Here is a 14,461-nt window from a genome sequence, read left to right on the forward strand (position 1 = left end):
ACTGGGTTGTTGTGAAACTTACAGATGTATTGACAGCAAATGCTGTCAGGCATTATTGTAAATTATCTCCAAAATCTTAAATGGTTAGAACCCAATTGAACATTTTCAGACAATTACAGATTTTTCGAGAATCAAGCATGGAATAGTCCATGATTCTTCTGCTTCATCATACTAGCCACGCATTTATCAGCGAAACCGAATATTACAGTCGATGGATCATATTTGCGGCGCTTTCCTGTGTATTAATCATATAATAATATTGCGATGCGACAAAATCTAAATATTCCAAAATATTCGCACTAAAATTTACCAGCTTACAAAAGCTGACGGATATGTACATGGAACACAATACATATAAGAGAAACGATCACAGAGTACAAATACATATCAGGAACACGCACCCGCTTCCACTCTGTCTGTTCCTCGCTGTCAGTCCATGAAATCAGCTGCCCAGAATTTTTTATTTCTTTTTAAACTTGAAACAGTTGAAAGCAGGTTGCAAAATCCAGTCCACATGTCAAAAATTAAATTTTAAAAGAAAAACCGTTGTGTATATTGCATTACTTCTGTTTGTTTGATTATGTTTAAACGTGATCTGTAGTTTTAGATCCTAAGATAAAGAGATGTGTGGAATCATGTCTTAATATTGTTCATGATCTTAATCATGTCAGACAAGTTGGTCCATAAAGAAACGTTATTGTCTTGAGGAGAAAGGAAAGTACGAATGAAAATAAAGGTGACAACCGATATTAAAGGGAAGATTGTTGAAAGTTTAATGTATAGTGTAGAAGCTTCTGTTCATTTTGAAGACGTGCTATTATTACCCGTAATTTAAGTACGTGTTTAGTAGCGAAAGGGCCAAATTGGCAATCACGTTTCTCCGCTTCTTCGGGTAATTTGGCGGGGAAAACTAACCTAAGTTAAGAGTAAGTTTAGGTAACATCGATATCGGGCTGAGCGTCGGGAGTGAGTTGGGGTTGAAAACAGTACCCTAACTACTGTGTATATAATTTGTTAACAAATAACAAAATGACATTTTATGTTTTGACGGGATTTTTTTTTCTCTCGGCTGTGGGGTTGATTTTACATTTTTACGGCGTTTGGGGGAGGGCCGACGTATACATGCACACAGGTCTGACATCCGAACCCGATTATGGGCCTAGTTTAACATTTAAGAAAAAATTATTTTGCGTAATTTTTTGAGATTTCTATTACAATGAGCCCATGATGAATTGGGTTATCAGACCTACAAATAAATGCACGTCGGAAAGGGGGTTTCTTTCGGCTTTGGGTATGTGTGTTGTTTTTTGTTTTGTTGTTTTTTTTTCGTGTGGGGGGGGGGGGGGAGTTGTGACTCCATTTTTGCTATTATATATTGGTTAATTTTACGACTATCTTTGTAAGATGTGAAAACTTGTTTCCATCTCTCTCTCTCTCTCTGTCTCTCTCTCTCTCTCTCTCTCTCTCTCTCTCTCTCTCTCTCTCTCTCTCTCTCTCTCTCTCTCTCTCTCTCTCTCTCTCTCTCTCTCTCTCTCTCTCTCTCTCTCCCTCCCAGTGTGTATGAAAAATAAAGTACATAGTCGGAGAAAAAGGGCCCACGGAGTCGCGGTTAACCCCAGTCTCTATAGCGTTAAATAGACAAAAGCAATTGCTTACTACCCTCTGTATTGGACGCTAATCCATGGCAAAATATTTTCCGCCAGATAACAGACCCAGCTACCTAATCATTTCTGGGTGGACAAGGAGAAGGGTCTGGGGGGGGGGGGGGAATCTCAATATCATGTTTTCACAGCGTCGCACCATATTTGATTAGCCCAGCATAATTATTGCTACATCTGCTGTGATTGCAAAAACGCCCAAGTATGAAACTGAATAAATTAACGGCCAGACGAGGGACGAGAGTTGCCTTATGCCTGCATAATTAATCGACCGGTCCGGCTAATCAAAGCGGCCGAAAAATTATCCTAGGATTACACAATTTATTACATGACGGACCAGCCAGGACTAACATACGCGGAATATGATTGTATTCAACCAAATGATCAGTAAAATTCTGGCACTTACAAATCCAGGACCATCATTGGTTTCTGGGATTGACCCTACCCGGGTCATATTTCTATATAAGCAAAGACTCAGCTAAATTCGGTCTTTCTCTCATTCCATCAACTCTATCTCCAACATAGCGGTCAATTTGAAATTCTATTTAGCGGAAAACATTGTATGGACAAGGATCTGGTTACTCCTTTAATGCCCATTCGGTTACACGATGATCCAGTGCTGACAACCAGATACTGACTAAGAGGCTCTTCCATTGAACAAACAGGCTGAAGCAACCTTACCTTAACGCCACCACCAGTCATAGGACAGTCGCCCCCAGTCACATCCAACCTCTACCAGAATATAAGGAACCAGTTATATAAATTGAGCAACTGAAAAACGATGAGAGGAAAATTAACTACCATAGCCTAACTTTAATTAATAAAAATATATACTATTATTCTTTTGGCTAATTATGTGTTAACATGTTATTTTGTGAGGCAATTCTGATGATTTATATTAAAGTATTTCTTCTTTAACGGGAATTTACATTTACCATCTGAACCTATCCATCCCTATATACAACGTGCCAAAAATCTACCACTAATTCTACTAATTATTTCTTAAACTTAAAATTTTCTTACTATCTGTCGAATTGTCAGAAACTTTAACCCAACTATAACAGGGTAAAAGTGGCACCAGACGACTTATGTCTTTGGGGAAACTATCTAACTCCTATTCAATTTGTCTATTCATATTTGTCACTTCTCCTACATAGACGCCACACACACGAGTCAAATCCGTTCTCCTCCACAGCTGTGCAATATGGGGAATGACAAAATCCGACGAATATCAACAGGACACCTACTATCGTAAACAACTTAGAAAAGTAGGAACTGGGAATATATTCCAAATAAAAATAAACAAACCTCCTCTTCTAGTCAGCTGATCCTCCGTAGGACGTTGCTTCCCGAACTTTCTTGCGAAACAGATTACGATTTTCCGCCAGTCTACTTGCTTGTGTTGTTGTCATTCCCAGCCATTCACATATACCTTGTTCCCAGCTTCTTGTTGGTCTACCTCTTCCTCTCTTGCCGTCTACCCTTGTCTGCAGAATGTGCTTTTCTAATGATTCGTGGCGAGTCGTGTGGCCAAAATAGTTCAGTTTCAATTTCTTTACAGTTTGAAGAAGAATTGGTGATTTTATTCCGATCCTTCTCAGGACTTCTTTGTTTTTCTGTCCATGATATTCTGAGTATTTTTCTGTAGCATGCCATTTCAAAAGCTGTGATCTTTGTGCTCTCTGCTTTGCTGATAGTCCACGCTTCGCATCCATTTTGTTGCAGTTGGGAAAACAACACTTTTGAGGATTTTGATTTTTGTTTGAATGCACTGCCCTTTCCAGATATTATTCATCTTTTCTAGCTTTGATCTTGCCATTGCTAGTCTCCTCCTGATCTCTGGGGCCGATTTCCCGTTGTACTCAATCCTGGCTCCAAGATATTCAAAAATCTTTACTCTTTCTATTTCTTCTCCATTGATTTTTATGATGGCATCTGTTTTGCACTTGTCAGTATTCATGATTTTAGTCTTCTTTATATTCAGCTTAAGGCCTTTGGTCTCGCTCTGTGTGCTGTGTTCCTTTACAGATGTTATAAGATTCTCTAGTCCCCCCGGTGTTGTGGACAATAGTGCAGTAGCGTCTGCGTACCTCAGATCTTTTATGGGTAGACCTTGCATTTTAGGTTCGTTGTAATTACTTCTCCTGACATCGTTTTCCACATCTCGCATTATACCTTCAGTGTAACTGCTGAACAAATGGGGTGATAGAATACATCCCTGTCTTACTCCTTTTGTAACATTGAACCATTCTGTTGTTCCGCTTTCTAGTTGTACCGCTGATTGTTGGTTCTCATAGAGGGATCATATCAGGTTTCTAATTCTAGGATCAAAGTTCATCCCCAGGAGAGTTTCCCATAGTTTCTCATGATTAACACAATCAAAAGCTTTCGAATAGTCTATAAAACAAGTGTGGAGACCTGAATTTACTTCTCGATGCTTCTGAATAATTTGACGCAAATTGAATATGTGGTCTCTTGTCCCTCTGTTTTTTCTAAAACCTGCCTGAGTGTTACTGACTTCTTCTTCCAGTTTACGTTCAATCCTTTTCATGATAATTTTTAGAAGGATTTTGCTTGCATGACTGATGAGTGATATTGTTCGGTAGTTGGAGCATAGTTGTAAGTCTCCTTTCTTAGGCAATGGTATAAAAATTGCTCTCCTCCAATCTGAGGGCCAAATTTCTTTCTCCCAAATTTTCGTACAGTCTTAAATATACTTCAACTCCTTCATCTTCGCTTGCTTTTATCATCTCAGCTTGAATGTTGTCACAACCTGGACTGTTCCCATCTTTAAGTGATTTAATTGCCCATTCTATTTCAGATTTTAGAGGTGGTAAGCTAGATTCTTCGTTTTCATTTTGCCTGTTGTTTTGCAAACGTTGGGTTTCGTTTATTTGGTCTTCTGTGTAATATCTTCACAATAATAAACAAACCACTGTACCAAAAAATGTAACGAAACACCGATCTATTTTCAAATACTTAAAGCCATGTGGAGCCTATTTATACATCCTGAGACGAGATCCAGAAAAACCAGCAAATAAATCTACATAAAATATATGTCATTCTCTTTCACCAATTTTGGGACCGAAACACAAAGGACGCCCAATCATCTCACTGCCAATAACACTCAACAATGATCTCAAAAGATTGCCAAACATCAACCCCCGCTTAACACCAACTATTGACCTAAACAACGTCGGAGACATGGCATCAAACATACGAGAATGGATTTTCCTCTGCACAAAAATAATGAAGAAATCGGTCGACTGTACCAGCGAACAGATTTAATCAAGTGCGGTTATGTGGTCTTGTGGTAGGACACTCGCTTTCGGATAGGAAGGTCCGAGGTTCGAGCCTCGCTCGGCGCATAGTTGAGTCCTTGGAAAAGGCTCTTTACTCAAATTCGTCATAATCAGGTGCAAAATGAGTACCAGGCCGCTGACTGCGTTGTCTCTGTGGAAAAAAAAAATGTAATATCGCCTAACAGGCACCACACCTCGTTCTATATATTACGTGTTGCTGTTGAGCACGTTTAGTGAGTATTGCGCTATAAATGCTCTTAGAGTAAATAAATTTAATTCATTACACCTATTGTAAATACAATTTCTTAAATTGCGCCCAATAATAATAATAATAATAATAATAATAATAATAATAATAATATAATAATAATAATAATAATAAATAATAATAATAATAATAATAATAAATAATAAACTAAATAAATAGATAAAATTTAAAAGAATAAGAAAAAGAATTTCCTATCATTATAATTCTAAATTCAATTTTTAGCTTCTATATCATCCAGGCAGAATACCGTTTTTGAGACAGCGGATAAAATGATATTATAGGCGATCATCACTCCTGTAACGAACCAGACTGTTTGGGGAAAACGTGTATAGGGATCTCGTACTAACAACTTGCAAATTAAGTAAGTAGACTACCTCTTGAAGAGGCATTCTAAACCACGAAATATGTGTGCTTCGTTGGGTTTGTCACAGAAATAGATAAAAATTGTTTAATTTAAGATACAGAATGCGCATTGGACATTATTTTTTTCTCTTTTTGATCAAACGCTTCCTTTTGGGAGAATAATACGTCCGTGCAAATAAAGGCGTGCCATTATAGGAGAGGAAAGGAAAAAAAAATATCGTAATGACATAACTTTTGTAAATTCAGCATAACCGTTATCTTGACTTAAAGATGACTTTATTATCTTCAGATTTACAAGCAAAAAGAAGCTTTTGAAAAAACATCTCTTTTGTATAATATATAATCACAAAGTACAATACAATACACACATCCAACATGCGATCATTCACCTCTTTGTTGCTGATAACGGGAATGTCAGAAAACACAAAATGCCATGTCTATGGTTTTTGGGTATGACAGAAAATCATGTGTGATATGACGACACGACTAAAGAACTAAATGGATTAAATATAAAGAGGCAGCGTGGCTCTTCCGTACTGTCTTTGCTTCGTACGTAAGGTACCGAGTTCGTATTGATGCTTTGCGCTCAGCCAAAAAGAAAAATAAAAAAGAAAAGAAAAAAGAGACAACCTCCTCCTTGCCCCCCCCCCCCCCCCTCTATTCCGCTTGCCATCGCAGGCAACCTTCATGCAGATATTTTCTATTGAATCGTGTCTTTTGATGTGGCCAAAAAATGGTAGCTTCGATTTCTTGATGGTTGACATGAACTGACAATCTTTAAGGCCTATCCTCCTCAAGACGCAGATGTTTGATATCTTGGCTGTCCAAGATTATTAGGATCCTTCTGCAGCACATCTCTATTATACATAATGTATTTATTCTCTTTTCAACTGCTTTGCTGTTGTCCATGATTCCCAGTCATATGGGAATATATGCAAGTTTCTATGACTCTAGGAGTTCTCCCTGCCACTTCCAGATCGGGGACATGGCGGATGGAATAGCTGACGCATGTGGCAATCTGCATCTTATAACTGGACTTGACTTGCCATCTGCCTCCGTTCTTGAGCCAAGAGAAATACAGTTTTCTACATTTTCCAGTTGTTTCCCGCCGCCGTTGAGCGAGGGCTCTTGTCGAGGTCCATGATTTTGATTTTCTTTGCAATAAATGCACCCCCCCCCCCCCCCCCCCCCCCCCTAATCTTCGCTGCTATCAAATTGATGAGTCCTTTCGGGGATTGGGTCATCAGAACAGTCAGCTGCGTAGCGCTGCAATACATGTCAATGCCCAGGATCTGGATGCCATCAAATTTTAAACAACTTTTTTCTCGCGATTTATTGATTAATGAGAAAAATACTAAGAAATAAGAAAATAGGGTCTTCTTCTCTTTTACTACTTTTCTTCTCATTTATTGCACAATAACTCTTCCTTTTAGTCGTTTCTGTTTGAAGTTTAAAATAAGGAATGACTATGGCTACGATTACGAAGTGAATTTTTATTTCATAACCAGGCCGACAGATGAAGTCGTTGGTAATTAACTACTATTTCGGTAATATAATTCTAAATAAACATTCTAAATTTTTATATCACTTTGAATACATAAAAAATAGGATAAAGTTTATTATGCAATCTGTCATTCATAGTTTATTAGTAACTACCACTGAGGTCTTACATCACGCTCTCATTATTTTACGTAGTCGATACTTCAGATCCCAGAATTCCTTAAGAACACCGAATGTTCGCTTAGTAGATTTCCGGTCTACTTAGCTTCCTTTTTCCATACGAAGTCAACATGGGGCGCATGCACTCAGCAGGGTATTTATGTTTAAATTTATTTTTCTTTGTTACCTCCTCAATTTTTGTAATGTTTTGTATAAAAAATTGGAGAGGAAGTGATTGGTTTTGAAATCCTCGAGATATAATTATATATATTTCAAAGATGATATAGCATTTGGGTCTAGAGTCTCAAGTCTGGTTGAGACAAGTTGCCGGAGCACGAGCGTGAGAGATAAATGGTGGATTTATGTGACAAATTTTCATTAAGATTATAGAGTATTTCTGCAACTTTCACTGACATTATTGCACTCTGATTCTTGACTACAAACTGAAGACAAAAGCGTCTGAGTCTGAGAGCCTTCCCACTGATTTCCACTACTTCCAGTTCCATGCAGTGAGGCAGGGTCCTCATCAAACTCAAAACTCCAAATAAAGGGAAGCAATCACAAGTGTTCATAAAAATAAAAGTAAGATAAAGAGTTTTAAAAACCTGGGATTTATTCACTTGAACCGTTAGTCGTAGAGAAACAAATGCGGTATAAAATTTTATCTTTTCCCACCTGATTAACTGATTGGGTCAAATTAATTAAGTAGGCACTTTGACTTTGATTAGGTACTTTGGTAAACGTCCATTTGGCCATCCAGCAGGGAGCCGATAAATGGCCTAGTGGCTGTGACCCGATTTTTTGGACTTTTGAGTGATGGGTCTCAGAAAAAGTTCCATAGATTTTTTGTTTATGGATGGATTTTAATGATTGATGTCTTATTTTCTTCAGGAGAAATTACTCTATCGTTTGGTGTAGTTTATTTTAAAATCAATGACAATTTAGTATAACTTTTGATTATGGATAAAATATGGTATAATTTAGCTTTGGATAATTAAAAGATTAGAACTTGGTAAATCAAAATTTCATGCTGGCACGTTTATTTAACATCTTAACTTTTTTATAAAATTAAATTCAGGGCAAAGTTGTATACCGCATCCATGAAATTCGTTCCAGTAAAATCCTTACTCAAATCTTAGCGGCCATTTTAGACCAGTTTTGAAATCCAAATGGTGGTTACTACCGGAAATGCAACAATTTTCAGGTCACAAAGTCCGTCAGTAAATAACAAAGGCAAATAGAAGACCATTTTTCAGCCTTTAAACTGACATAACTTTTTTTCTGCTTATCTGATTTTCACAATTTTGGTATCATTAGAATCGTGTTGAAAAGCACTTTAAAATGATATAGGTTTCATTGAGCTCGATCCAATTTGAATTTTTTACCAAAGTACCTACTTTGATAGCTCCAGAGACCAGTGGCCGCCGATAGGCTCGCTGTACTGTACTGTGTAGTCATGCAGATGATGAAGTAAAAAATGATCAATTTTTGAATTAAAAGAACTTTTAGAATTATGGATACATTTTCATTACACTACACTTGATAATAGACAGATGGGGGCTAGACAGACAGACAATTCATTGAAGATCTCTGATCTCTGCTAGGTTTCAATTTTTGCCGTTGAATTTGAATACATGAGATCAAGCAAAGTAATTATGACTGGAAAACTTATTTTGTATTCATTGAAGTCCAATTCACATTGCTATACTATACAACTCTACTGCGACAACATGAGAAATTGTTCTTTGATCAGGTTAAATTTACCTCATCATTGCATTGTTAATGGTTCTTTTGTTGTATTTTGTATTTTTCAGAAAGGGTATATCCCGCAGTACTTTGCCTTACAGACGAAGTGTTCCAACTGTAAGTTTTAAGCAGTTTTTTATAATTTTTATGACCTTTGTAAATTTTTGAGTCCAACAGACATGCAGATATTCTTGATGGGTTCTGGTCATGAAATTCACTTTGTGGAATTGGCCAATTTGAACAATTTCTGCACATTGTGCTGTTCCAATTAAGTGGCTTGCACTGTATTTGATAGCACCGTCATTGCTTTATTGTCATATTTGTTAATTCATAACTTGAATATTAAAAAAAACATAATTAAGGCTTAATCTTGAGCTTAAGTAATGCCCATATTGATGTATTCACTTCTTCAAATGGGGATTCCCTGTTATTATCTTTGATTTATTCAAATGTTCTTTTGTCGTAGGTCAGTCTGCAATTAAACCGGGTTTATATGCCAAAATATTTATTCTTTATGGTTGTAATAGATTTCTATGTCCGAAACATTTTAGTCTATTTTGATTTTATTGGGGCACAAAGTTCAAAACCGAACAATTACTATTTAATTTCTCTGGTGTTTTTTTTTTTTTTCTACAATAAAATGAAAAATTATTTACTTTCAGTGGCTGAAATTGACAGCTGAGGATGTTGAAGAACAAATCTACAAGCTGGCCAGGAAGGGTTTAACTCCATCCCAAATCGGTATGTGGTAGATTTCAGATTCTTTTCAGGAGGTGTTAGGTTTTACTCTAATCTGACATCACATTTGGTCATTTTCATCAAGAGAACAAAATAAATTCTTTTATAAGGGACTTTGCTTGTTTACAAAATACACTCAAGCACGGGTTCCTCAAACTCCCCAGGACATATAAAACAAAAGTTTGAGGAAACCGTGTCATGCCATGATTTGATGAGAATTGGAAAGAGCATGGCTCAGTGGTATTGCATTTGTTTCACACCAGAAAGGTACCCTGTTCTATTTTCCGCTTCCTTACTTGGTCTTGAGCAAGTCACATCTTCCTAGCTTTGTTTTGCGGCTAATCCCTTTTTGGAATAGACCTTAAGACAAAATTCCTTTGGGTGGATAATAATATTTATTTACTTTATTGGTATGTTGAAGAAGATTATAAATACATGGCATGTTACTTGGGGTGGGGGGTTTGCTGTGTCACAACATATATTTGCCATCAATTAGCAAATCATGATGTACAGCATTGAAATGGGAACCAGTAGCGAAGTTTTAAAAATAAGCAGAAAGTTGTCAGTTATGCAAAAGGGAAATGGATTGTGTCAGTGGCTGCGTATATCTGCATTAATTATACTGTATAAGCACACCTGCAATTTTTCACTGTTTCAGTAGAAACACAATAGACATATACGTAGCTGCCAATGTCACAATATACATACCTGCTGAATCTTACGAATTTAATTTTTCTTTCCCTACTTAATCACAGGTGTTATCTTGAGAGATTCTCACGGTGTAGCTCAGGTCAAGTATGTGACAGGCAATAAAATTCTTCGTATCTTGAAGAAGAAGGGTCTTGCTACTACCTTGCCTGAAGATCTGTATTGCTTGATCAGAAAGGCTGTCTCCATCCGCAAACACTTGGAAAAGAACAGGAAGGTACTCTTTTGTTTTTCTTCATTTGGTGGATTTCAGGATTCATTTTCTGGATCTGATTCACTGTCATAATAGAGGTTTTGATGATGAGTTCATGTCAAAACCACGGTGAATGTATCACCATAGTTCTGCGACAGATACATTACAATTTCAATCAATTGTTAATGTTGATGGGACAGAAATTTGAATTGAAATGTTATAATGGCATGATGATTCTGCACTGGGCTATGATTTTTTATTGATTCCGAAGTGCTGTCTGACCATTGGTAAGATTGTTTTATATTTTTTTAATGTCCAAAATCATAACAAAGATAAGTCAATTTTAGACTTTCAGCTCTATCCAAACATGAAGTTAATATCTCGCATGTATTAAAGTTAATAATATTTGAACAAGTGCAACATTTTGTTGGACCCTCGCTAGCAATTGAGCCAAGACACTTTGCTCTGATGGCTTAATTTGTTTAGACTAAGATGAAGACTACTAAGTTTGAAAGGATCTATTTACTAGGCTTGTATCAGCATGATATTTTCCGCTGATATTAATTTACATAAACTATACTCATCTGAATAAACTGATAATGAGTCTCAAAAATTTCATGTCCATGAAATCAGGACAAACTTTATTATTGCAATTTTATGTTAAGATGTAAATCAATGGGTTTACTTTGCAACTTGGTGATTTTTTTGGAGTGATGAACCTGCACTGGGCTATGATTATATCTGATTACAATGTGCTGTCTGACCTTTAAAAAAAATATGTCCATTAACAATTTACTGCTAAATGCATGAGATGCTAAGATGATTTGCATATTTAAAATGGATACTGGTAAAGTCACGACTAATTCAAATTCTCACTCAACCCTCTCCTTAACTACAGGAAAATTGTCACATACATAATGGCGCAACCAACATTTTTGACGCAAAATTTGAATAATTATAAAAAATATATATTTATAAGTGTGTGTTGTACAGCTTGATTTACTGTGCAAGACTATGTATATAATAGTCCTTCAGAAGATAAGCTTTTTATGTTGGATGTATAAAAGGTTTCAGAAAAATTTGAACGTGGTAGATGAGGAAAAAGTTTAGACCTCTTTTTGAGCGGCCAAAATTGACCATTTGGCAACCAAGACTATAACTATTTCTTCACTTGACCAATGAAATGGTATTTTTATGAAATGTTACCTTAGCTTTTTCTTTTTGTTTGTACCATCACTGCAATACACTTTTCATCCTGGGAAGGTTGGCAGGTCTGATTATATATGATTTTTAAACATTTGAGTGTATCCCTCTTAGTTGGGACCTGGGCTTGTGTGTGGATGAGACTTTTAGGTGATCTCAAACTAAGTACTTTGATAGTGTGCTCTTGGAATCTACATCTGTTTTTGGAATCTACATCTGTTTCCAATTTGAACAAATTCCCCTTTGTCTTACCTTTTCTTGGGTGCTTTAATTGTAATTCTAGAAATTTTGTCTATCCCATTTTCTTCCTTTTTACTGGTGCTGATATGACCTTAATGTGTTGCAAACTCTTAAAATCAAAACAAACATCACCTGTCACTGCAAGTTATTTCAAAAGATGATGGTGAAGGGATATTGTGTGTGTGACACATTTTGTACCCTTTTGTACCACTGATACGACCTCATTATTCCATGTGCTGTTTTGATCCTGAAAAATATTTAGTAATTTTACATGTTCCATTGGAATGTCTTGTCAATGATGTTTTCAAATATTTGCTACTCTTGACATCTATACTATGATGAAAACCATCTACCTTTTAGTGACTGAGACAAGTTATTTATTTTATATTTTATTGTGCAAATATCTCGTGTCCAAGCAACCTAGCAACTATGTGCCAGACTAGTACTCTTTTATTTTACATCTTGTTTATGAAGTTGAACATATATCATCTTGTCAATGATGTTTACAAATATTTGCTACTCTTGACATCTATATGATGAACCATTCACCTTTCAATGGCTGAGACAAGATGAGATAGAGAAAAAAAATACCATAATAGTCTCCTAAATATATATTGAGTCATTAAAAAAAAAAATTACTTTCATTACATCATTGCAAACAGGTCATTTGTTCCTCAATAGTTGGAAATCTCCTCCATGGTGGTTTTTCTTGAACTGTTGTGAAGATATTTTGTGTATAGTTAATTGTGAAAGAAGAGTTTTAATGATTCAACGTTTAGTCACCTGTATACATTTATCCAATCGTTTCAGGACATTGACTCCAAGTACCGTCTTATTTTGGTTGAGTCAAGAGTTCACAGGCTAGGGCGTTATTACAAGACTAAGAGAGTTTTACCTCCAACCTGGAAGTAGTAAGTTTTCTTCTTTTTTTTTCTTTTTTTTTTTTGTTTAATTTATTGCAGCAAATTATTAACTTAGTAGTGGGTGGGGTGTGAGTGTGATGTTAGGGGGAGATGGATGCAATATTGTCCATATATCCTATCTCAATATTTGGATAGTCCATTTGAGATGACAGACATAATTGGGCTTGGTGGGGTCTTTTGACATTCCATGGTGGGCAAGGAGGTCCCTTGCTGGTCATCTATCCATCTGGAATAGGTTTGCTTGCTTTTGTTGTGGCCCTTATCGGGTCATTGGCAGAGTCAAATGTATAGTGTTTGGGAGGCATTTTTTTCCCCCTTGTAAGTCATCTTTCTGTTGTGTACTGATAGTTATGTTTATTTTTGTAAACATTTGAGTGATTCCTCGCAGTGGGATCCCGTGCTTGTGTCTGGATGACACTTATGCTAGGTTATCTCAAATGAAGTACAGTAACATTATCTCAAATACGTATATGCCAGCAAGGAGTTCCTAATACTCTTCTGCCATTTGTCTGTCCTTCTGTGATTTATTGACATTTTTCATATTTTAGTTGTTGGCTGGAGAAATTTTTGAGTCAACATGTTTCATGGGAGCTGTGTTTCTTCTTTTTTAATTTTGTACATTATTTTTTTTTACCGTTCACAGCTTCAAGAAGATTAGTGTAAATACTGACTATAGAAACAATGTGGGTTGGGGAAGTGGTACAGAACTTTTTTTTGCTCCATTATAATTGTCGTATACTGTTTGAGTAGTGATTATAATTATATGCCACTTTGTTTGATGTTTGAGGTTAGTTAATGGATATGTCGTGTTGTATCAAAGCTTTGTTTGTTTTTTTGTTTTTTTTTGAAGTACGATGAAAAATATGAGTGTGTCACTATTTTTTAAAAGTTCAGAATTTGTGAATTATGCATAGTGGCCAACTGTCCCGATTTGGTAATCTGGATAAAAGTTTTAAAACAGAACAAAAAATTGGACTGTTTATGTGAATGGAAATTATCCTTGCATGTCCCAGTATTATGCTTTTTTGACCAGCAAATTAAGGCAAGGAACAGAATAGGCTGTAAATCTAGATAGATTATGTTATATTATATAACATTCGGTACTGCTGATATGGGTCATGCCGATATTGTGCATTTGGGTGTCCTGTTTTAGCTCTTTGAAAAGTTGGCAGCTCTGATTGTGTTCCTTTTCACCCAAGTTCATTGCATTTAGTTTTAGTTAAACAAGTTTTTACTGGACAGCCATTTACCTATTGTTATTAGTGTTGTACTTTTTAAAAAAACGTTGGTGAGATTGGTTATGTTTGAATTCAGTTTTTTTTTTTGCTGTTTGATATTTGTTAATTTTCAATTTTTCCTTTTTATTCTCTCCACAGCGAATCCTCTACTGCATCTGCTTTGGTGGCTTAAATACATGTTAAATAAAAATAAAAATGAGAAAATTAAATCACTACTCTGAA

General features: G+C 36.1%; 1 protein-coding gene across 1 annotated transcript; it reads left to right on the plus strand.

The window, feature by feature from the left end:
- Positions 1–7,298: 7,298 nt before the first annotated feature.
- Positions 7,299–14,461, plus strand: LOC144978653 (small ribosomal subunit protein uS15). Its single transcript, XM_078924968.1, has 6 exons — positions 7,299–7,404; positions 9,065–9,113; positions 9,659–9,737; positions 10,490–10,659; positions 12,889–12,989; positions 14,378–14,461. The coding sequence occupies exons 1-6, from the start codon at positions 7,382–7,384 to the stop codon at positions 14,409–14,411; spliced, it is 456 nt and encodes a 151-aa protein (XP_078781094.1). The 5' UTR covers positions 7,299–7,381; the 3' UTR covers positions 14,412–14,461.

Source organism: Berghia stephanieae, chromosome 8, assembly GCF_034508935.2.
Source record: "Berghia stephanieae isolate SIO BIC M18660-M18661 chromosome 8, UCSD_Bste_1.3, whole genome shotgun sequence".
Taxonomy (NCBI): Eukaryota; Metazoa; Mollusca; class Gastropoda; order Nudibranchia; family Aeolidiidae; genus Berghia; species Berghia stephanieae.

Coding starts and splice junctions, on each gene's coding strand:
- LOC144978653 (XM_078924968.1), top strand. CDS start 7,382: ATGGGGCGCATGCACTCAGCAGG. Junction 7,405..9,064: donor GGGCGCATGCACTCAGCAGG/GTATTTATGTTT, acceptor TGTATTTTTCAG/AAAGGGTATATCCCGCAGTA. Junction 9,114..9,658: donor ACAGACGAAGTGTTCCAACT/GTAAGTTTTAAG, acceptor ATTTACTTTCAG/TGGCTGAAATTGACAGCTGA.